The sequence below is a fragment of the Anabrus simplex genome, chromosome 1 (genome assembly GCF_040414725.1).
Source record: "Anabrus simplex isolate iqAnaSimp1 chromosome 1, ASM4041472v1, whole genome shotgun sequence".
Taxonomy (NCBI): domain Eukaryota; kingdom Metazoa; phylum Arthropoda; class Insecta; order Orthoptera; family Tettigoniidae; genus Anabrus; species Anabrus simplex.
The window spans coordinates 1335627959-1335652300 of record NC_090265.1 but is presented as its reverse complement, the minus strand read 5'-3'; the positions used below and the strand labels follow the sequence as shown (position 1 = coordinate 1335652300).

General features: G+C 40.7%; 1 protein-coding gene and 1 non-coding gene across 2 annotated transcripts in view; both read left to right on the top strand.

Moving 5' to 3' along the window:
* The window catches only part of LOC136878715 (uncharacterized), a 225841-nt gene that overhangs the window by 173281 nt on the left and 28218 nt on the right, over positions 1-24342 (top strand). Inside the window, exon 7 of the mRNA XM_067152163.2 lies at positions 22723-22869. Within this exon, the coding sequence (XP_067008264.2) occupies positions 22723-22869 (147 nt within the window). The remainder of the gene's footprint in view (positions 1-22722; positions 22870-24342) is intronic.
* On the top strand, positions 22475-22546 carry TRNAW-CCA (transfer RNA tryptophan (anticodon CCA)). Its single transcript has one exon. It is a non-coding gene; the product is annotated as a tRNA-Trp (tRNA).

The following is a 24342-nucleotide window of genomic DNA, read 5'->3' as shown; positions in this document are numbered from 1 at the left end:
GGCGGAGAGTAACAGACAACGGATATCACATTACCTTGATCATATGTGTTGTTGTTAGAGATATTAGTCGTGGAGATGACTAGGTGGTAAACTAAATTATAACATGCCAAGACTACAATTAAACTTAAGATCTCTTCATACATTTCCTTCAACTGTTCCCGAAGACGTTGGTAGCACTAAGTGGAATACTTTAGAAAGTTTATTCTCATTTTGTGTTCCATGTTTTTGGAAAGCGTGTAACTTTGGACTGAAATAAATAAAACCATTTGATGAATTCTGACAATAATTTTGTGACGTTCCTTCTACCCAATTAGCTGAATAATTATAGGAATAGATTAATAATAATAAAAATAATAATAATAATAATAATAATAATAATAATAATAATAATAATAATCTGGTTTAGTTTTTCAAAATGAAAACGAAGCAACTTCAGCAGTTATGCGTATGTAGTCATTTGGCGGAGAAATGTCCATAATCCTATGTGAAACTGAACAATACTGTACAAATATTTAAAAGAAAAATCTTCTGGTTTAGAAGTTACATTTGTACTCCATTTACATACATACATACATACAACAATATCAGAAGCATTAGCTTACAGACTATCAGGCCGAAGTTGGGAAGAAATTTAGTATATGTAATGGAATTACTTGTAACGATTATACAGTATTTTTTGCCACTTTTACTTGTAACGATTATACAGTATTCTTAGTCACTGTTACTTGTAAATGTTACTTTTCACAAAATATGATTTTGACTTGTAATTTACTCCTTGAAATAAAATTTTAATCCTTACATTCTAGCAATTGATATGCATCGCATGAAAGGTGAAACGACGAAAACTAAATGATGACGAAGAAAACTACTTCAGTTCTACTCTAGCTTTATCAGTTCTGGATGAGATACTTTCTTACATCTCCAGTACTTCCAAAGATAACATAGGCTACTTATCCCAACGACCTTCTTAAAATGAAACACAGGCATTCCTTCAAGCGCTCCTCTAGGGGATCTGTTCAGCGAATGTAAAGATCTACGTCGAGGCTTAGTGATGATAATTTTTAGAACGTATTACTTTGTTTGTAAAGTAAACGGCAAATTATCTGAAATGCGAAAAGTCATGAACTAAAATAAAAATTATGGGAAAAGATCTTTTCGAGAATTCCAAGGTATCATGTTCAAGTCTCACAGTTAGTGATGATAGCCACTTAATGTCTCTATGCTGAAATATCACGCAAAATGAAGTAATATATTTTCCTTGCAAACTTTTGTATTATTCCAGCCCCATGCGAATTCAGTGATTTCCTTAAACTGGCTTTCTGTGAAGTAATTGTACTGATTACTTGTTGAAAAAATAATGGAAAGTCTAAGTTCGGTGGGGGCCAGATCGATTGAACATCCCATTGTCGAAGTTGTGCGGTCATTTAACACACCTCGATCGACGGCGCCACATGTGTATCGGTATAATAATAATTTCGTGTGGCTATTTCTAGCCGAGTGCAGCCCTTGTAACGCAGACCCTCCGATGAGTGTGGACGGCATCTGCCATGTGTAGGTAACTGCGTGTTATTGTGGTGGAGGATAGTGTTATGTGTGGTGTGTGAGTAGCAGGGATGTTGGGGACAGCACAAACACCCAGCCCCCGAGCCACTGGAATTAACCAATGAAGGTTAAAATCCCCGACCCGGCCGGGAATCGAACCCAGGACCCTCTGAACCGAAGGCCAGTACGCTGACCATTCAGCCAACGAGTCGGACTGTGTATCGGTAATACCCCATGGATGGCATCATCACCCACGGCGAAGTAACCGACCACAGATGCTTAATGAACGCGATTAGCGGCATCTGGCTAGAATTGTCCGTGGCAACACTGGCTCAAATCACATCCACATGCAATGCAAGAGGTACCAGTAGATCAGTGCAGCGTTCTTTAATGTCAATAGGACATGGAGGGCAGAAGACCTACAATAGTGTCCTTGTTAACCCTGCGACACCGGGCACAGCGTCTCACCCGGGCACGTGACGTTACTAATTGGATCCTGGAGGACTGACGACTTGTAGCCACCTCGTTCGCCTGATATGACCCTGTCGAGCTTTTATGAGACCTACAAATAGCAGGAATCTGTGGGTAGCTATCCAAACGGCATGGGCCAGAATATCTCCACAGGTGTTTCTTCCACTTGTTGAATGGATGCCACGACGAGATGCTGTCCTTTGCCGAGCAAGAGGAGACCTTACACAATACTAGACCATGACTTTTTTAGCATATCAGTGTATGTACAATAATTACTTCGAGATTTATCTTTTAAAGAAATGAAAAATAAGGTTTCCTATATCTAAATAACGACTTCAAGATGAACACAGTATCTTAATTCTACCCTTTGTCGCCCGATGTGATTATGTGAAATTGCTACAAATAGAACTGACCTCTTTATGCTTCTAACATGAAAAAAAAAGCATCTGCAGAAATCGTACTTCATCCTTTCTATTACTCCATGAATGTTTGCAGTGCATCGGTCTTTAGCATCTACTTCGTTCTACACCTCTCCTGGCCATTGTATTATACGAATGTGTAAATAAGCGCAGCATGAAATAAATTCTTGAACATAACAGTAAGCTCTAAGCGGCTGCGAAAATACCGCAGCGTTAAGTACATTCTTGTATAGAAGGGTAAGCCCTAAACGGTAATTACCACCTATGAACAAACTAAGAAATGTGTTACTTCTCCCCCATCCTTTTATATCTTTCATTTCAATATCATATCAGCAATTAATGCAATTATGTCTATGCTTTACTTCTAACTAACACGTACTTTTATATTTTTTTAAAATGAATTACCCACCCAATTAATTTGAAATGTTATCATATGCTGAAAGACTGGAAATTCCCAGTTATTACATCAACAAACCAAAAAAATATGAATGATATTCGAATCCTCTACCAACAAAACACTACCAAGTAGACTTCCAAATGCATTTCTTCTGTGGTTTATTCAGAGACAAAGGCGATAAAAAGGAAATTATCCGAGATAATATGTATTCTGTGTGCTGTAATGCCTGCCTGTATAGTTATCATCGTGGCTTTCGGTTCAGGAAGGGGTTCCGGGTTTGATTCTCGGTTGGAAATTTTAGCCTCATCTGGTTAATTCCTCCGGGTCGAGGAATGGGTGTCTGCATTTGTCTCAATACTCTCCTATTCACATACGCAAAATACACCACGCAAGAAGCACGCAATAGTGAGTACACCCCTCCGCAAGAAGGCTATCAAGCTGTAAAACAGGGTTAAGTCCTCGTTTCGTACTCATGACCTCACCTGGGTACTGAAAAAAGTGGCAGAGGAAGAATAAAAAGAAGAAGAAATATATACGCTATAATCTATCCCATTCAAAGAGGAATGGCTTTCTTTCTACGACAGGAATTCTGTTAATATAATTAATTTATGACTTTTGAAGTCTAAAAGGCAATGGTTTTGAAAATTATGGTAACTTCAATTGCCTTCGCAACAAGTAAAACTATGAAATAATTGACTCAAATTCAATTTAAGGGTTGAACATAAAGTTGATGGGAAAAATGTTTAAGCACTCCAATAAGTGGACATGAATTTAAAACGTTGTACCGGTAGTAATAAGCCCTAAAAACAACTATTTTATATGTAATCGGAACCATAGGTAGACCCTACACAAGTATACATTCATTAAATCTTTCGTGCTCTGATAGGTACTTAAACTATTGTCGCTTTCATGATAAACTAAAACCAGTGGCGGCTCGTGACAATATTTTTAGGGGGTTCACAACAACACTTTTGTTCGTGTCTCAAATTAGCAAAAAATTAACGTAAGTACATAAATCATTTTACTAAAAGTTCCTTGTACGGTTCCTTTTTCACAAATGATATGGTAGAAACCCTGTAACCGAGGATGCATTTTATACTAGACTAATCTTTTAGTGTAGAACAAAAGTAAAATTCATTATAACTTTACTATACTGCGAACATTGAAGGATGCGAGCACTATTCTTGGTTTTTAAATAGCACGAAGCTCACCTGGGTATAACGAGAAGCATAGAAATTTACCGGTCGATGTTTTTTAAATCATTGTTTCCGGATTGACCTCAATAGTCTCCACATTATCTCGGTTAATCAGGGTTCTACTGTATCACATGTTAATTATTCTCGTATTGGAAATTATAGACAACACTAGCATAGGGAATTCAATACTCGCGTTTGTGTGTGCATGAGAATGTTCATGTTTATTTATTTTTGCACTCAAATGAGCAAGGTCTGTGCACCCAACTGAATTCCATATACTTCTTTCTTTGCTGAACAATGAACAGGGCAAACAAAAAAGCGCATTCCTAGATCTACATCTACAGATCCACTTCCCTCTAAAATCTTACGGCTATACTCGCGTTTGTCAGTTTTTGTAACTTTTTCGATAATCAAATGTGATCTGTCCGGTTCAAGCCTTTTAATTTCTAACTTATACTGATAGGTTAATACTTCGCTGGTTAAAATTACCTGAACTGAATTCATTTCCTCTTACACAAAGAATTGAGCAACTGCAACGTGACCTCGAAAATGTTGTGAGATGGACAGCAGGCAATGGTATGTTAATAAACGGGGTTAAAGGCAGGTTGTGAGTTTCACAAATAGGAAAAGACCTCTCAGTTTTAATTACTGCGTTGATGGGGTGAAAGTTCCTTTTGGGGATCATTGTAGGTATCTAGGTGTTAATATAAGGAAAGATCTTCCTTGGGGTAATCACATAAATGGGATTGTAAATAAAGGGTACAGATATCTGCACATGGTTATGAGGGTGTTTAGGGGTAAAGGATTTAAAGGAGAGGGCATATAAGTCTCTGGTAAGACCCCAACTAGAGTATGGTTCCAGTGTATGGGACCCTCACCAGGATTACCTGATTCAAGAAGTGGAAACAAATCCAAAGAATAGCAGCTCGATTTGTTCTGGGTGATTTCCGACAAAAGAGTAGCATTACAAAAATGTTGCAAAGTTTGGGCTGGGAAGAACTGAGAGAAAGAAGGAGAGCTGCTCGACTAAGTGGTATGTTCCGAGCTGTCAGCGGAGAGATGGCGTGGAATGACATTAGTAGACGAATAAGTTTGAGTGGCGTTTATAAAAGTAGGAAAGATCACAATATGAAGATAAAGTTGGAATTCAAGAGGACAAACTGGGGCAAATATTCATTTATAGGAAGGGGAGTTAGGGATTGGAATAATTTACCAAGGGAGATGTTCAATAAATTTCCAATTTCTTTGAAATAATTTAGGAAAAAGGCTAGGAAAACAACAGATAGGGAATCTGTCACCTGGGCGACTGCCCTAAATGCACATCAGTATTAACTGATTGACCATGGTTACAAACTATACAAACAGAGAAGCAAAACACAACACTCAAATAAAGTTCACTTGAAAAGATTTTCCATTCACAAGGTAAAGCAAACTTCTTCCCGCGATTACGAACAACTGTTCACAACGAACTAGAAAATGCCTATTCAGAATTGCTAGCGAAATCTGCCGGTAATGTAATGCAATAGTAGCTCCTGGGAGGCTGTGGCTAACCGTAATAGGGGAGGTGGCGGACTCTTGTGGTCAACTGTAATACTGCCACTGGGTTGAGGGTGGTCTTACACGGCAAGGCACGTACCTTACCGTGCTCCTCGCTAATGGGAATATCAGTGCATAAACCGTGACGTCATCTGCTTTACGCATGCGTATCGTCTTCAGAACAATAGCACATTATCCAGTGTTCTCGCTGCACTGTCAGTCAAAACGAACAACTGTCGGTGTAACGGAGCTTCGATATAAGTCGAATGCTTTCGATCGATTATCGAAATCAGGTCGAAAGAAAGCTAAGTTTTAAATTATCCATGAATGCATGAAGATGTATTAAATCTGGGTGTTCACCGGGCGAGTTGGCCGTGCGCGTAGAGGCGCGCAGCTGTGAGCTTGCATCCGGGAGATAGTAGGTTCGAATCCCACAATCGGCAGCCCTGAAGATGGTTTTCCGTGGTTTCCCATTTTCACACCAGGCAAATGCTGGGCCTGTACCTTAATTAAGGCCACGTCCGCTTCCTTCCAACTCCTAGGCCATTCCTATCCCATCGTCGCCATAAGACGTAAAGCCCATAGCAAAAAAACAAAAACAAAAATTGGGAGTTCACGTGCTCATGTGCTCCTGAGAGCCCACCGCCACTGACTATAACGATATTCCTTAACTATCTCAACTGCGTACTAATTACACATACTTTCAATCCATTTAATTTATTTGCAAGTAAGCAGTCTGCAGATTCGACGCCATTACACTACACAAAGTTCATAGCGAACTATTCCAGTCCTCTATCCGATCTCAGTGATGCAGTCAAGTAGATGTCATTCTATTCACAAAATAATGGGTTCTTGAATTGTGAAACCTCCGTGTTGTTCCGAGTTGTTGACTTCCTGCAGTAAATTATTTCTGTGGGAGAAAACTTTAGACATCCTAGAGTCTTTAAAAATACTCAAATATCCAGTGATTCTGGAAGCAACAAAACGCCAAGAATGACGACTTGCATAACAGGAACTGATCGAATATTAAGCCCAGAACTTATTCGGTCAATTTCTTGGAGCGGTCTATGGAATTGATATCTACGAAATGCTGCTGCCACATCTTTTAGAGGCGGTGGTAGACACTTTCGTGAAATTATAGTTGTCTTATAATCTTAGTTGGCCGGCCGCACGGTGTAGGGCTAGCGTGTCTGCCTCTTACCCGAAGATCTCAGGTTCGATTCGCAGCCATATCAGGGAATTTTTCCCTCGATCTGAGGGCTGGTTCGAGGTCCACTCAACCTACATGATTACGAATGAGGAGCTGTCTGACGGTGAGATAGCGTCCCGGGTCTAGAAAGCCAAGAATAAAGGCCGAGAGAATTTGTCGTAATCTGCAGGCCTTCGGGCTGAGCAGCTGTCGCTTGGTAGGCCATGGCCCCTTGGAGCTCTTGCGCCATGATTTTTTGTTTGTTTTGTTTTTATGATCTTGATTACAGTGATATATATTCTGATGATAGTATCTGTGACTAAGTGAGACTAGAATTGAGAAGAAAGGTCATGGTCATGGAAGAAATACTATTCCAGAATATTTTATGGAATTGAAACCTCCGGAATATTATTCTAAGTATGGCCAACGGTTAATTCAAATCGAACTAACGTTTCAAGTCAGCGTTAACGAGTTTGTTGCTAGCCATTGCACTGGAATGATTTCATGGAATTAAAGTCTGAAAATAGTCTGAACTAAGTGAAGAAAGGAAACTTAACATATTCGAGCACATTCGTGAAATGGTTGAGGCGCTGGCCTTCTGGCCCCAACTTGGCAGATTCGATCCTGCCTCAGTCCGGTGTGGTCTTTGAAGATGCTCAAATACATCAGCCTCGTGCCGGTAGATTTACTCGCACGTAAAAGAACTCCTGCGGGACACCTTGGCGTCTCTGAAAAACCGAAAAAGTAGTTAATGGGACGTACAGAAAATAACATTATTATTCCTGAAATGTTACCATGTGTGAAATTCATCCTTCGTCCTCATGTTCTACGAACCGCCACCGCCACAGTCGACGACTATCTATCGGGTAATTGAATTGTTCCTACAATATACGCCAAGACCAATAGAGAGCAGAGTTACATCGGTAGGATTATAACAACAATCGAATCCGTTCGAATCGTTCGGGTTCTATCTCAATATGCCAGTTGGTTCTGGCAAACATTGCATCTGAAAATGTCATAATGTCCAGGAACCAAATGACTTGGATGTAGATGGTCGTTCCCACTGCAATACAGATAAAATCTGTTTCTTGAATTCTATTCAAAGCCTCCCATGGTCAATTAGTCAAATCACCTAATCAGCAGTACTCGATATTATAGATGAAGGCATGACGGTCCCACTTTCAACGGATTGGGCAAGAACTTTTTTTTTTTTTTGCTAGGGGCTTTACGTCGCACCGACACAGATAGGTCTTATGGCGACGATGGGATGGGAAAGGCCTAGGAGTTGGAAGGAAGCGGCCGTGGCCTTAATTAAGGTACAGCCCCAGCATTTGCCTGGTGTGAAAATGGGAAACCACGGAAAACCATTTTCAGGGCTGCCGATAGTGGGATTCGAACCTACTATCTCCCGGATGCAAGCTCACAGCCGCGCGCCTCTACGCGCACGGCCAACTCGCCCGGTGGGCAAGAACTTAGCCTAACTGAAAACAGATCGTAATTAGTGGGCGGAACTAGTAATTTTCACTCGTGATATCATGCGGAACTGTCAAGGGGGTCCGGCTCCATGGCTAAATGGTTAGCGTGCTGGCCGTTGGTCACAGGGGTCCTGGATTCGATTCCCGGGAGGGTCGGAAATTTTAACCATCACTGGTTAATTTCGCTGGCACGGGGGCAGGGTGTATATGTCATCTTCATCATCATTTCATCCTCATCACGACGCGCAGGTCGCCTACGGGAGTCAATCTAAAGACCTGCACCTGGCGAGCCGAACATGTCCTCGGACACTATCGGCACTAAAAGCCATACGCCATTTCATTTACTGTCAATGGGTGGATGATTACTATAGAAAAGCTTTGAGTGTTACAGCAAACAAGGACCCCAACTTGTGGTCAAGTTCAAAACCTCTTCCTTTTTTGAAACATGAGTCATCAGATAAAAGTAAATTTGAGGAAATATTTCCTCTGATGGACAAAATAAATTTCCCATTCGAAAGTAGACCAGTGTACTTAATGTAAGTTATTTGTTTGCATTTATTCAAACACTGATAGAATTGACTCAGACCTTTTCCTAACCTTAAATGATAAGTCATACCATAGATCGAATGCAATGACTGTCACAGAGCGAGTTAGTTGCATGGTACGACCCACGTAGCTGTAAAGCTTGCATTTGGGAGATGGCGGGTTCAAATTTCACCATCGGCAGCTATGAAGATGCGTTTTCGTGTTTTCCTATTTTCACAGCAGGCTGTGCCTTAATTAGGACCACGGCTGCTTCCTTCCCAGACCTTATCCTTTCCTAACCCGTCATCACTGACATTCCATCTGAGTTAATGCGACATTAAACACCGATAGAGTAAACAACTAATTATTATTGCATCTAACAATGAAGACAGGTCAACAGTACATAAAGGAATTGGGTCAAAACAAACGACCAAGGGAAATAAATGGTTCTGCATACTGTCCTGATCGCACCGTACTCCTGACCAGGGTTGACAACTCACTTTCCACTGATCTCCCTAAGAAGCGTCTGAACACTTACTATTTCAGATCAAAGTAAGGTAGGTTTCCGAGTACGCAGATGAACATCAATAGTTCGTAAATATTTCCGTATTCATCTCTCGTTTACTCTATACAGTAATAATAATAATAATAATAATAATAATAATAATAATAAATAACTGTTATGGTGGTCCACAGTGGGTGGAGGAAAAGCGGCAGGACCATAGGTTTGGATAAATGAAATAAAGACCCACAAAAGAAAAACTCTAATATATTTAGCATCGTTTTTCCTTGGTTTTCAACAAAGTAAGAATAGCGAGTGGTCAAAACTCTCAATAACAATTGTTGATAGTGTATAATATTTACAAGGTATCAAAATCTTACAACAGGTAGAGTGCTCTCAGAGTCTAATTAATATTAATAATGGACAATTTGAGTTCCCATTTTCCAAAGCTCACATGCCTTAAAGTACTGAAGTAAGCATAGCCAAAAGACTCGCTGTCCTTGTATGAGTAAATGAAGACAACGGAAGGAGAAATATCCCGAAGTCAAACAGCAGCAAAGCTCATGCTACAGATAGGCCAAGACATATCTAAATTACAAACGGAAAGCAGAATGAAATTTTAGGAAATCGACCAGAACAAATTCGAAAAGGGGTGCTGCAACCTACACCGCGATCCCATGACATTATATTAAAACCTAGTTGGGCACGAGGCCCAGTGAAACAAAGGAAAAGGGGAATCTACAACCGATAATAGAAAAGAAAATGTTAAATGTAGAAGTACCAGTTACAAGGGAAAGTATGAAAAAGGGAAGCGACGGTCCACACTCAAGCTTCCTTTTAAAATATTACAGCCATTAGGGCTGCTACATTCATTCTAGAAGAAACCAGGAAAGCTTACATAATTCTGAAATATCCATCGGCCACTCGATGTTTCTAGAGTTTACATGTTGTTTACGATGTAGTAGCCTGCCTTATGGCTGCCCAGCGCGTCCAGCCACCTTAAGCGAGGTCTAAACCTCAGCTGATAATCAGAAGAAGACGGTCTTCGCAGACAACTGCGAACTCCTTTTATTACAGCTGCCTGACCGCTGATTGGACGCAAAGAAAACAGTGGCAACTTTAAGCAGAGAAAGTTAAAGGGTGCCAACTCATAGTCATTAATTTCTTTTCTAAAAATAGTTTCCAACATGAGGTCCTAGGTGGCAACCCCAAACAGCAAAGCGATACCTGTAGGTAGGCTAAGGAACTGATATCTTGAGGGAGTCCAGCGTCTCGCCACTAGATCATACTAATGCCACATGATGCCCTCTTTATGTTACACCTCTCCCCCCAAAACTTGACAACATTTTTCAGACAATTTTCAACAAAAGTCTTGAAGTTCAGTCTATTTATATCGTAAATCCATCGGTGGAAATTCAGTAGATGCAGAAGGCCGTATCCGGAATGTCTGGGCATACTTGTGCACAGCTGACTGCGAATGAGGCTAACGTCGCCGAGGACCAAGCCTACTATGCTTTTTTTTTTTTTTTTTTTTTTTTTTGCTTTACGTCGCACCGACACAGATAGGTCTTATGGCGACGGTGGGACAGGAAAGGGCTGGGAGTGGGAAGGAAGCGGCCGTGGCCTTAATTAAGGTACAGCCCCAGCATTTGCCTGGTGTGAAAATGGGAAACCACGGAAAACCATCTTCAGGGCTGCCGATAGTGGGATTCGAACCTACTATCTCCCGGATGCAAGCTCACAGCCGCGCGCCTCTACGCGCACGGCCAACTCGCCCGGTAGCCTACTATGAGAGATATGGTAGATCCGGGGTGAACTCCAAACCAGTGGTGTAGTATCCACATAGGTGTTTATATAAGTTGACGTACAGTCCTGGAACATCAACTGCGGTACGTGGGAAGTCACAGACTGTCCCCTTATCCATCATCACCAGTACACCTTACGATGTCGGGTACGCGTATACCAACTCCTGCAGAAGATTTTTTTTAAAAAGGGGCTGAAACACAACATTACTCGGCAACAGAAAGTGTTTATGGATACAGACGATTATAAGTTGAGACACAGTTAAAATATTAAGTAGAGTTCGGATAGGGCTTATCTTTACGGTGCTACCCCTTTCAGGTTTACATTAGACGATTCACTGAGTGGCTAGGGTAAGTAGGCATTTAAAACAAACTGAGTGGCTTCAGGAGATTTAAAAATATATTAAAACTATATCATAAAAAGGGAGGAGAAACAAAATAATTACGTTAAAATGGGTGCACCCTTATTTACAGGAAGATATTTTCTGAAAATAACTTCAAATAGAATGCAATTTGATACTCAAAACACCAAAAGATTTACCTCGAAAGATATCAACGATTAGTAAATAGGCACAAGACGCCTCTAGCAATGTAACATATTTTACAATTAGTGCATAATTATACCATGTCATATGACAACAGGCAACAACACTCACATTTCAGTATGTCATGCTAGGCTTGACAAAGGAAACCTTGGATAAATTAACAGTAAGACCAGTCTTCCTAAGGCGCTGGAAAACATCGATATGAAATAGATGTTCTTCGAAAGACTCACTATAAACTACAAGGTACCGGGCGAGTTGGCTGTGTTGTTAGGGGCACGCAGCTGTGAGCTTGCATCCGGGAGATAGTGGGTTCGAATCCCACTGTCGGTAGCCCCGAAGATGGTTTTCCGTGGTTTTCCATTTTCACACCAGGCTAATGCTGGGGTTGTACCTTAATTAAAGCCACGGGCACTTTCCACTCTTAGACCTTTCCTATCCCATCGTCGCCATAAGACCTGTCTGTGACGGTGCGAGGTAAAGTAAATTGAAAAACGACAAGGTCATCAATTTAATTATAGAATAAAATTGTACACATCATTTGATGAAGCAACCTAGTAAGAACAGCAGTGCCGATAGATATAAATGGCACTCGATTGAACTCATGTATGTTCCAATTAGTGGTGAAGGCGGTAAGAGGCTTCAATTCCTCAGCCAACGGGATCCGAAAGTAGGCTTTTTTTTGCTAGGGGCTTTACGTCGCACCGACACAGATAGGTCTTATGGCGACGATGGGATAGGAAAGGCCTAGGAGTTGGAAGGAAGCGGCCGTGGCCTTGATTAAGGTACAGCCCCAGCATTTGCCTGGTGTGAAAATGGGAAACCACGGAAAACCATCTTCAGGGCTGCCGATAGTGGGATTCGAACCTACTATCTCCCGGATGCAAGCTCACAGCCGCGCGCCTCTACGCGCACGGCCAACTCGCCCGGTGAAAGTAAGCTTGGTTGAGTTCCAAACTGGTGAGATATTTAGCCTCACGAAACCATGAAAAGCAGGAGTGTAAATCGGGTAGGGGTACGGATTGCACGATTTTTTATTTCAAGCACAATAGTCAACAACAAGGTGAAAAACACTTTGTGGTTTTGACACAAGAAAAATAGGCGACGAATGGTTTGAAGTTAAAAGTTGAATAATCCCATCATTGAGAATCTGATTGAAAATTTTCATTCTCGGAAAAGAGAGACGGTAAGGAAGAAAAATTACTGGCATAGAACCCGTCACTTCAATTCTGTATTTTATGACATCGGTCACCCCTAACTGTTCCTAATTACATCCGGATAGGCTTTACAGAGGCTGCGAATTCTGTCAGCCTGATCATTAGGTAACTCTGTAAGTCCTAACGACACCTTATCCTGAGCAGGTGACACAACATAAGAAGAAACACAATTTTCTAACAAGAAAAGGGGTAGTTCGATCACTAGAAAATTTGAATGAAAACACACGGTTTAATAGGTCTAAAATTAGACCGGCATGACATATGAAATTAGCACCCAGAATCACATCACAAGATAACTTTCTAGTACGGAAAAGCCTAAATTTATAGGTGAACTTCAAAATCCTGACCTAACACAGGATAGAACCCAATACTTCAAGAGTAGATGACTTAGCTGAAATACATGTTTGAAATGAGGGAGAATAATCAGAAAATTTACAAACGATTTCATACCTAAATTCCAGTCTTCACTAATAAATAAAAGCACATTGCCAGAATCGAGAAGTAAACTACAGGCTCGTTATTAATTTCAACGGGAATGAAGGGGGCAGATACACATATATTTGCTGAAATTTTGAGATATTCCCCTGGACAGTGGAAAGAAATGGAATGACTGACATTCTTAACAGGGGAAAGGTTAGTACCTTTATCCGAGGCTGAGTCCAAAACGACTGATTCAGCCGAAAAATCTAGTCAAATGTACTCAGATCCAAAATACTCATGCTTCACCACGTGAAGACAGACTTTTACAGAACGTGAAATCAAGTATGATAAATCCATAAAAGGCTTTAGTAAATATTATTATGATCGTTTAAACAAGTGGTGCGCCTCTGTGCTGTAGTGGTTAGTGTGATTAGCTGCCAACCCTGGAGGCCCGGATTCGATTCCCGGCTCTGCCACGAAATTTGAAAAGTGGTAGGGGGCTGGAACGGGGTTCACTCAGCCTCGGGAGGTCAAATGAGTAGAGGTGGGTTCGATTCCCACCTCAGCCATCCTGGAAGTGGTTTTCCGTGGTTTCCCACTTCTCTTCCAGGCAAATGCCGGGATGGTACTTAACTTAAGGCCACGGCCGCTTCCTTCCCTCTTCTTTGTCTATCCCTTCCAATCTTCCCATCCCCCTGCAAGACCCATGTTCAGCATAGCAGGTGAGGCCGCCTAGAGGATGGTTGCCTAGTTGTACTTCCTCTTAAAACAACAATCACCACCACCACCACTGAGGCCGCCTAGGTTAGGTACTGGTCATCCTCCCCAGTTGTATCCCCCGACTCAGAGTCTGAAACCCCAAGACACTGCTTTTGAGGCGGTAGAGGTGGCATCCCCCGCTAAGTCCGAGGAAAAGCCGACCCTGGAGGGTAACCATATAAAGAAGAAGAAGAAAAAAGTGACCTTTCTCCTAGATCAGATCTCCTTGGCTTTAGAATCAAAAAGCTACCCTCGTGTAAAATCAACTGTAAGATGCATCGAGTTTTATGTTTTATGCTTTAGACCCCTTTGGAAAGACCCCGTCCGATAGAAAGTTTTCGGACAACTTATAGCTAAGATCCTACTCGGCCTTATTCTAAAGTGAAATTCCAAGTTTCATTATAATCCACCCATCTTCCCGTGATTAAAATCCACTTTCCATTTTCCCGTGATGCTGTAACAGACACAGACAAATTAGCTGAATTAGATATAGGCCATTACAATGACTTCTCTATTTTTGTCAGAACACAATATTAATCGACTCGAATGTCGCGATTGAAAGCAATGCTACCACATGAAACACTCGATCAAATTAAAAGTTAAAATTATCGAAGACGAATGGCAGCAGAGGAGACAAGGCACACCACAATACACTTGATTCACGAACTGGAAAAAATCCTAAGAAAAGCAGCTCAATTTGTTCTGGGTGATTTCCGGCAAAAGAGTAGCGTTACAAAAATGTTGTAAAGTTTGGGCTGGGAAGACTTGGGAGAAAGGAAGACGAGCTGCTCAACTAAGTGGTATGTTCCGAGCTGTCAGTGGAGAGATGGCGTGGAATGACATTAGCAGACGAATAAGTTTGAGTGGTGTCTTTATAAGTAGAAAAGATCACAATATGAAGATAAAGTTGGAATTCAAGAGGACAAATTGGGGCAAATATTCGTTTATAGGAAGGGGAGTTAGTGACTGAAATAACTTACCAAGGGAGATGTTCAATAAATTTCCAATTTCTTTGCAATCATTTAAGGCTTGGAAAACAACAGATAGGGAATCTACCACCTGGGCGACTGCCCTAAATGCAAATCAGTAGTGATTGATTGATTGATTGATTGATTGATTGATTGATTGATTGATTGATTGAACAAACAATATAATCAATGTAATGTTACTGTTAACTTGTTAACCATGTTATGGGCTTTCGATATTGTAGGTCTTCACATTTAGTTTTCTTCCGACTCTGTGATATTACGGCTTTCAATGTAAAGGGAAACCTTTCTTCTTTCGTGGCTCTCCCTCGTCTTATTCTTCAAGCCATCGTTCTTTCACGACGTTTTTCTCATTTGATAGTCGTCTTCACAATTTTCCTTGTCGATATGAGCTGATGACCATGAGGTTCTTCATCCTTAAAACAATCACGATAAAAGCCGCCTTCATCGAAAGTTACACGATTGAACAACCTTTCCATGTTAGCGATGATCGGCTTTCCTATTGACTAAGCAACAAAAGCCTAAATTCACAAATATCTCCGTTATTATGCCCGGTACGGTAAAACTCTATAAGACATAAATAGTCGGAAATTGTAATCTCACGAACTTTTATTACGTAATAATATTTACCGATATGACCAGTAATAATAATAATAATAATAATAATAATAATAATAATAATAATAATAATAATAATAATAATAATAATAATTTCGTGTGGCTATTCTAGCCGGGTACAGCCCTTTGTAAGGCAGGCCCTCCGATGAGGGTGGGCGGCATCTGCCATGTGTAGGTAACTGCGTGTTATTGTGGTGGAGGATAGTGTTATGTGTGGTGTGCGAGTTGCAGGGATGTTGGGGACAGCACAAACACCCAGCCTCCGAGCTACTGGAATTAACCAATGAAGGTTAAAATCCCCGACCAGGCTATGAATCAAACTTGGGATCCTCTGAAACGAAGGCCAGCACGCTGACCATTCAGCCAACGAGGATAGGACCAATAATAACACAGATGTTTGAAAATTAAATTTTAGGCCTTCCCCTAAACTACCATTTCACCCAACGGCAAACCTTTACCGACTAGCATGTCAGTTAAGGTCTTGTTTATTACTTTTTACTCTCCAGTGTGCGAACCATTGTTTTCCTTTAAAATCATCATGAAATCCTCCATTTGACTTCATTTAGGTATTTGATTGCATTTCGACTGAATGTTTCATGATTTTATTTTGCAAACATCACTGAATACATTTTTAATAGCAGGTACATTTTAAGAATAATGTATATTTTCGCTATAACCTAATAAAATTTGCAAAAAATATATGGCCATAGAATTATTAAAACGTAATGTTAAAATATGCTGTGTTGCTAGTTTTTCGACCTATTTATTACATGTTAAAAGCATTAAAATATGTTAGTATGTTGTTTGACGTGCCACAGAAGTCGTGTTCGCGTGTTTCGTATAAATGTGTCCTCTTGAAATCCAACTTTATCTTCCTTATTATGATCTTTCCTACTTTTAAAGACACCATTCAAACTTATTCGTCTACAAATTCCAAGCCATCTCTTCAATGACACATCGAAACACTCCTTCTTGTCGAACAGCTCGTCTCCTCACTCCCAACTAATCCCAGCAAACATTTCGTTACTTGTCGGAAAATCAGTCATCATTTAGGGCTGTCGGCCATCAGCTGATTACCTAGACTTTTCATAAATGTCTTCAAGGAACTTGGAAATTTCTCGAACATTTCTCTTCATAAATTATTCCAATCCGTTACTCCTCTCCCAACACAGTAAATGAATATTTTCCCCGGTTTGAACGAATCGTACTGCTTTCTTTTGGATCCCTTCCAGTTTTCTTCTTTCTTTCTTGCTTAATCTGTTTATCCTCCAGGGTTGGGTTTTTCTCTCGGAGTCACCGAGGGATCCCACCTCTACCGCCTCAAGGACGGAGTATGAGACATTGGGTCGGGGGAGAAAACTGGGTGGGACGACCAGCAGTAGCGGTGATAAAGGGGGGCGAGGGGGTGGCAGTCGCCCCTCACCCCACTTCGTATAGAAAAAATGACATTTTAATTCTATTTTAGCCACCTATAGCAAAGAATGACAAAAGTCAATGGTATGCAAACCCCGTTGTCTCTTACATAATTCATTTTTAATTTCTTTAAATATCAAACAATATTTCTTTCTTTCTTTCTTTCTTTCTTTCTTTCTTTCTTTCTTTCTTTCTTTATCCGTTAAACCTCTAGGGTTGGTTTTTTCCCCTCGGACTCAGCGAGGGATCCCACCTCTACCGCCTCAAGGGCAGTGTCCTGGAGTGTGAGACTTTGGGTTGGGGTATACAAGTGGGCGGCCTCACCTGCTATACTGAACAGGGACCTTATGAGGGGATGAGAAGATTGGAAGGGATAGAAGGGGAAGAGGGAAGATAGCGGCCTTGGCCTTAAATTAAGTATCCTCCCGGCATTTGCCTGGAGGAGAAGTGGGAAACCACGGAAAACCACTTCGAGGATAGTTGAAGTTGGAATCGAATCCAAATTTATAAAATTAGTAGGAATACGCAGATCTTAGACACCTTCGTATCGTTTCCTTCCTTCTGTCCTGATATTTCTCATATACTCGTAACTTAACTTTCCTACTTGTTCTTGTCTGTTTCTGTTCTTGTACTTAAATTTATAGGATTGTACAGCTTTTATTGTGTATATTCGTGTACTTTGTAAATTTTTATATGTATTTCATTTTAGATTAATATCTATTGTACATTCTCGGTTCTTTACAATTCAGCGTTGTGCTGTTGCTGATCCTGAATAAATAAATACATTAAAAATGGCATTCGACGTAGTTTCAATTTTATTTTAGAGGGAATATATTGAAGAATTCGTTTAAAAAATTACATGTAATCCTTAGCATTTTGACATTATATCTAATGCTGGATATAGACATAGCCTATTGTGCTTTTGGAGTTATTTTAATTGAAAAGTCGATCGCTGCTTTATTAAAGGCGTATAGCGGCTTCACCCAGGTAATGGGGTGAAACCGATCAATTTTTAAATTAAAATAGCTCCAAAGGTATGGTAGGCTATGCTTATATTCATTTTTAAAATACTAGAGGGTGTTCCTCAGGGACCTAACATGTATGTAAATGAACAAATATAATATTTTATAGTTAGAACATTGTGTTTTCATTTAAAAAATAGCCACTATGCATAAAAATGATCTTACATCATAAAGAATATTAACTCAATTTTTAAAATGTCAATATCTGGAAAAATATAGCGTCCACGACTGATGCCCTTAGGCTTCACTTTTGTTACAATTTGCGTGAGGACAGTCTTGTCTACACCAGGAACATCTGAAAATACAAAATGAACCTGCTTGGATCCTCTTTTCCTTAAATAGCTGACTTCAGCGTCACTCTCACCCATCTGAATTATTTGACCTATAAAATATCTGTTCCTGCTACCAGTCGGAAATGATACCAATACAAATACACCACTCTTGTAAGAACTACAGTTTTCACCTTCTTCGGTAGTTCCACCATAATCTATGACACTGACATGACCGGTATCATCCTCGACAAATAGCTCTGAATCAGAATGCAATTGGTTGTCGTTTGATGATCCTGATTGCATATCATCACCCGACTCTACGAGATCAAGAACTACTATTCCCTCGCCAGCTGCAACATTGAGACGTTTTTGCCTTGAACGTTTCTCGATACTTCCAATAGTTTCCTTCCTTAGTTCCTTTAGGTGGTCCACCAATGTGTCTCTCCACCGTCTTTCCAATCCTTCATTTTCCCTCGGAGATTTTGGAAGTTTCTTAAGGACAGCTTCTCGATTTAGAGGAACAATGCCACATGCCGCGAATCCTGCCACAACGTAGGATGTTAGGTGAACACTAACTTCCTCGAAGGTCTTCTTTAGCATCTTAGCAAACTCACACTTAGGCAAGATTCCTCTGATTTTCATTTTACATTCTTCTAAGCACTTTCTCCAAGCTCCTTTTAGTGGGTGAAAGAAGGCTACATCAAGTGGTTAGCAAATGTGGATGGTTTTTGGTGGAAATAAAATTAAGTCAGTTTCGTTCTCTTCACACAACTGAATAACATGGAGAGAAAGATGACTTGAGAGGTTGTCTCCAATAAGTACTTTTCTATCGTTCAGCTTACGAACAAACGGGAACAGAATTTTCACAAACGAGTCTTCAAATATCTCAAGGTCAAACCCACCTCTTGTGTTCCTGTTATACCCACTGCCAGGAATGCCATTTTCAATCCATGTTGGGTAGAGATACTTCGCTTTATATACCACATATGGTGGCAAAACAACACCTTCTGCTGTAGCTGCACTCATGACACTAACACTTGTCTTGGTCGAATCCATGATATTCTCTGCATGCTTTACTCCTCTTTTAACCAGTGCTTTACTTTGGTCTGGGTCATCTTTAAAGTTGGTCTCATCAAGGTTTATTATGTTATAGGAGGCATATCTGCAACGTATACATCCAGATTATCAAAATAATCATGAATAACTTCCTCACTAGTTCCAGCACGACTCCTCTTAATATTTTGCACTAATCCTTCGGTAAGCTCCTTGTTTCTTTTTATAAAGCCTAAGAACCAGTTTCTTCCTGGTTTACTGTTCTTAAAACGTTTCTGAACTCGCCCAGAGCGATTCAAATACTATGTACAACATTTCTCACATCATGTCGTTTCATAGGAAAACCCCACTCTCCACACTTGATCAATCCATGTGCTAAACATTCTTCATCTTTTGAATTTAGAACAGGCTGCTCACCATAACTGTTTTAACGTTTGCCCTTCACCCGCTCATTTAGCGTTGTATAAGGCACACCGTAACACTCGGATGCTTTACGAATACTCAACTTTCCTTTCTTCATTTCCCGAACGGCATTTTCCAGATATACTGCACTGTAGTTCCTTTTTATCCCTCCCTGCCCATCTTCTTTACGTACGTTCGCGGCATGATCGACTTCACCCAGCAAAATAAAATAATTCAATTGCTAGATCAGTACTCGTCCTTTGCAATTCGGCGTTATGCTGTTGCTGATCCTGAATAAAGAAATACATTTGAAATAGCATACGACGCTGATGGCACAGAACCTGATGCGCACATTTGTAATCGTTCTTTCGGTGAAAGTTTTACTGCATAGAATTGAATCAAAATGTCACAAAACTATTATTACCGCAGTTAAGATGGTAAATTGTCAGCCTTTATTTCTCTGGGCCGATTCTACCATTTGCTGGTAAAGTGGCTGGCAGCTGTCCGGGAGGTAACTACCTGGGGGTATAAATCAGCTGGTACTTTGCCTTGTGTGCAACCACCTCCGTGCAAGCGCTGGGTAGCTACCCGGAGCTAGATACCGATATACGGAGTTGGCTACACTGATTTATAGCGACTTCCTGCTTTCGAGTGTGGTGCTATCTATCGTCAGATGTATGAAGCTCATTTCGATTGTTCTATTTTCCTGTGCTTGCATCTGCTGATTATCACCCAAAAGCCTAATAAGGGAAGTCTTAAGAATTATGGACAACGATTAATGTCAAGGTTTCGTGATTATAATCTATGAGCTTCAAAATCAATACCTAATTGGGATTAAAATCTCGAGATTACATTTTCTTACGCCAGTTATAACCTGTCATGTGAGGCAGCGTTTTAGGAAAGTATTCTCGTACTAGACTGATCAAGTCGCTCGCTCCGTAATAGGTATGCAGGTTTTCATCGTCTTTCTAATTTACATTTAATAATTTATTTTCGTTCCCTGCCGTTGTTCTTAACTATTTTTTATTTTTTACGTGCTTCCAAATACGTATATACACTCACATCTTCCTTACGGACTTATTGCCTTTGAGCATTCTATCTGCAGGCTTCTGCGAATTGAGTATATCCACAATACTCTATTTGCAACTAGCTCTTTGAACTCGTTTAGTTCCACATACTTCCATTTATTGATAATGCATTTCATTCTAATGTTTAACTTCATGAAGATAAAGTTGGAAGGTACTGTTAAAGAGCTAATCGGCGTAAGTATCCATTCATAGGAAGAGGAATTCTGGAATGTAATAGTTTCCAATTTCTTCGAAATCATTTACAAGAAGACTATGTAAACAAGTGATAGGGAATTGCTACCTGGGCGACAGTCCTATATGCTATAGGACTATATGCTAAGAATGAAAATTAAAAAAGATCCGTCATAACGAAGACTCGAACCTGTATAGATCGTATTTTAAAGTGAGCGCGTTAGCCTTACCGGTACGAGAGAGGTAAGGATAAATGGGATACGTACAGTAACTTAAACTTGGTGTCTGAAAACTGAAAAAGTAGAAAATTAAAGCCAATTTGAAATGATTTCCAAATAGGTTTTGATTTTATATCCTTTTAGAGTTTCTTTGCAAAAGCTTGACGTATAAAATGCGTTCCCTATGCTACCAATGCCAGGGGCTGTTGTGACCGTTGCAACTCAAGGGAAGCATTAATGTTCAAAATCCTGCAATACAATATCGATCACTGTTACAGTATCACGCTTTTTCAGTATACTAAGCTAATTTAAATTGTATGTCACCAGAAATACAGCTAATAATGTTCAGCTCTCAAAACTTGCCCGGCAGCTAAAGTCTTATCGGGCCTTCGAAGTGGCTGATAAATTACGCGCCGGGTAACTACGGTTAATGCTGCCGGTAGAGCTACCTAGGAGTGGTCGAACGGAAACATCCTTTTACGCGGAGGGCAAGTTACGCGCTACTTTACCAGCAGGTGGTAGAACCGGCCCTCTGTCGAAATCCGCTCGGAGAGCACCAAAAACTTGTAGCTATTTTCTTTCAATTTTGATGTCTACCGCGCACTGTATTGCCCAGACCACCGGTACATTTTGCTGTCTATAATATTTTTTGCTCCCCCACCCCCCAGGGTTCTAATTCCCAATCGCCGCTACTGACGACCAGTACCTCGCCCAGGCAGCCTCACCTGCTATGCTGAACACGGGCCTTGCGGGGGGCGGGGGGATGGGAAGATTGGAAGAGATAGGCAAGGAAGACCTAGGTATATACTTGACGGTGGTCCCGTACCATGAGTTAATTTCACCCCATCAACACGGTTATTAAAACTGAGCGAGCAGAAAAGTACAAAAGGAGGAACACCTTCGTTATCGTTTATAAATTTAATTATTGATTTCTTATTCTATTCTAGTCTAGATTACTAAAAATGGTACCGGTATCGTACTGTACTTGGCTCTGTTTCCCTTCTTTTTGTGCCATATCCGGTTAGCGAACGTTGGCGATCATTTCTTTATCGGCTACTGCTCGAAACAGTTGAAAGGTAGAGTTAATGTGATTTTCTCCATTAATCCTTGAGATTCTTTAGTTACAAAGTTATTTTACAACGACCTCGCTTGACATGAATCTCAACTTTTTATACTGAAAACAACTCTTTCCTCATAGCTATGGTGTTCTAAGGAATTAGATTAAGTACAGCTAACAAAGACTCCGTGGCGCAACGGTAGCGCGTCTGACTCCAGATCAGAAGGTTGCGTGTTCAAATCACGTCGGGGTCAAATATTTTTTTCTTTTCTGAGCAATAAATTTTCCTTTTTCTTGTCATTACCTATAGTAATTTCTTGTGAAATTCTTTCCCACAAGCCTCAAGGCACTTGATTTACATCACATTCCATTTTAGGCCTACTTGTACAATTTAAAATAAAATAATACTTATTTGTACTGTCTGTTTCAGTTGTTCGTCCTCTATTCTTCAGCCCTGTATATCTGCCAGGAGACGTTTCTCCTACGGAAGGAAATGGCGGATTAATCCTCACCGCAGTTTTCAGCAGGCCGGGCTCCAACATACATGACCTCTATCGACAACAGGAGCTACTACGAGGTAATACGCTCTACTGGCAGTTAAAGGTACTACGAGATAAGTTAGCTGACCTCTGTTAGTTATTGAATGAATGAGATTGATTCAGCGGCCTCTACTGAGAAATTGAATGCCTAACAAGACAGATGAGATTATTTTAATCCTGTGAAAGTCCGCTAGAGGACAGTGAACTTTTATCTCATCTTCAGTAACAGTTCTCTTGAAAAGAACAGTTGCTAGCGGTACGTTTGATGTGGTTGATAGCCACAGACATATTAGTAAAGAGACTGGCAACGTCAGATAGTTGTGAAGCCGGAAGCGCTGCAGCAGTCCCCATCTTAGCTCACACCACTACACTGTTGCAGTGCGTTAATATAAAATCATAGCAGAAATACGACGGGCTCGATTCCCGGCTCTGCCACGAAATTCAAAAAGATTTACGAAGCTGAAACGGGGTCCACTGAGCCTCGGAATGTCAACTGAGTAGAGGTGGGTTAGAGTCCGATTCCCACCTCAGCCATCCTCGAAGTGGTTTTCCGTGGTTTCAATGCTTCTCCTCCAGGCAAACACCGAGATGGTACCTAACTTAAGGCCAATCTTCCCATCCCCCACCACAAGGCCCCTGTTCAACATAGCGGGTGAGACCCCCTGGACGAGATACTGGTCCTCCTCCCCAGTTTAATTCCCCAACCCTCAGTCTCACGCTCCAGGACACTGCCTTTGAGGCGTTAGAGGGGGGATCCCTTGCTGAGTCCGAGAGAAAAACCAACCCTGGAGGGTAAACGGATTAAAAAAGAAAAAAGTGATGATCCCTTATATGGAACTGATATTAAAGATGCTTTCAATAACTCATGCTAACGATAAATATAAGAAAACATTAATAAAAACCTATTAACTTAGTACTGTAAATTCAGAATTGAATTAAACCACCGTATTTCCATAATAGTCCGCTTCTGTGGTGTAGTGGTGAGTGTGATTAGCTGCCACCACGGAGACCCGGGTTCGATTCCCGGCTCTGTCACGAAGTTTGAAAAGAGGTACGAGGGCTGGAACGGGGTCCACTTAATCTCGGGAGGTCAACTGAGTAGAGGTGGGTTCGATTCCCACCTCAGCCATCCTCGAAGTGGTTTTCCGTGGTTTCCCACTTCTTCTCCAGGCAAATGCCGGGATGGTATCTAACTTAAGGCCACGGCCGCTTCCTTCCCTCCTTCTTGTCTATCCCTTCCAATCTTCCCATCCCCTCACAAGGGCCCTGTTCAACCTAGCAGGTGAGGTCGCCTGGGCGACGCACTGTTCATCCTCCCCACTTGTATCCCCCGACCCAATGATGCACGCTCCACGTCACTGCCCTTGAGGCAGGTGGGATATTATTATTATTATTATTATTATTATTATTATTATTATTATTATTATTATTATTATTATTATTATTATTATTATTATTATTATTATTATTATTATTATTATTAGTTGTATCCCCGACCCAATGTATCATGC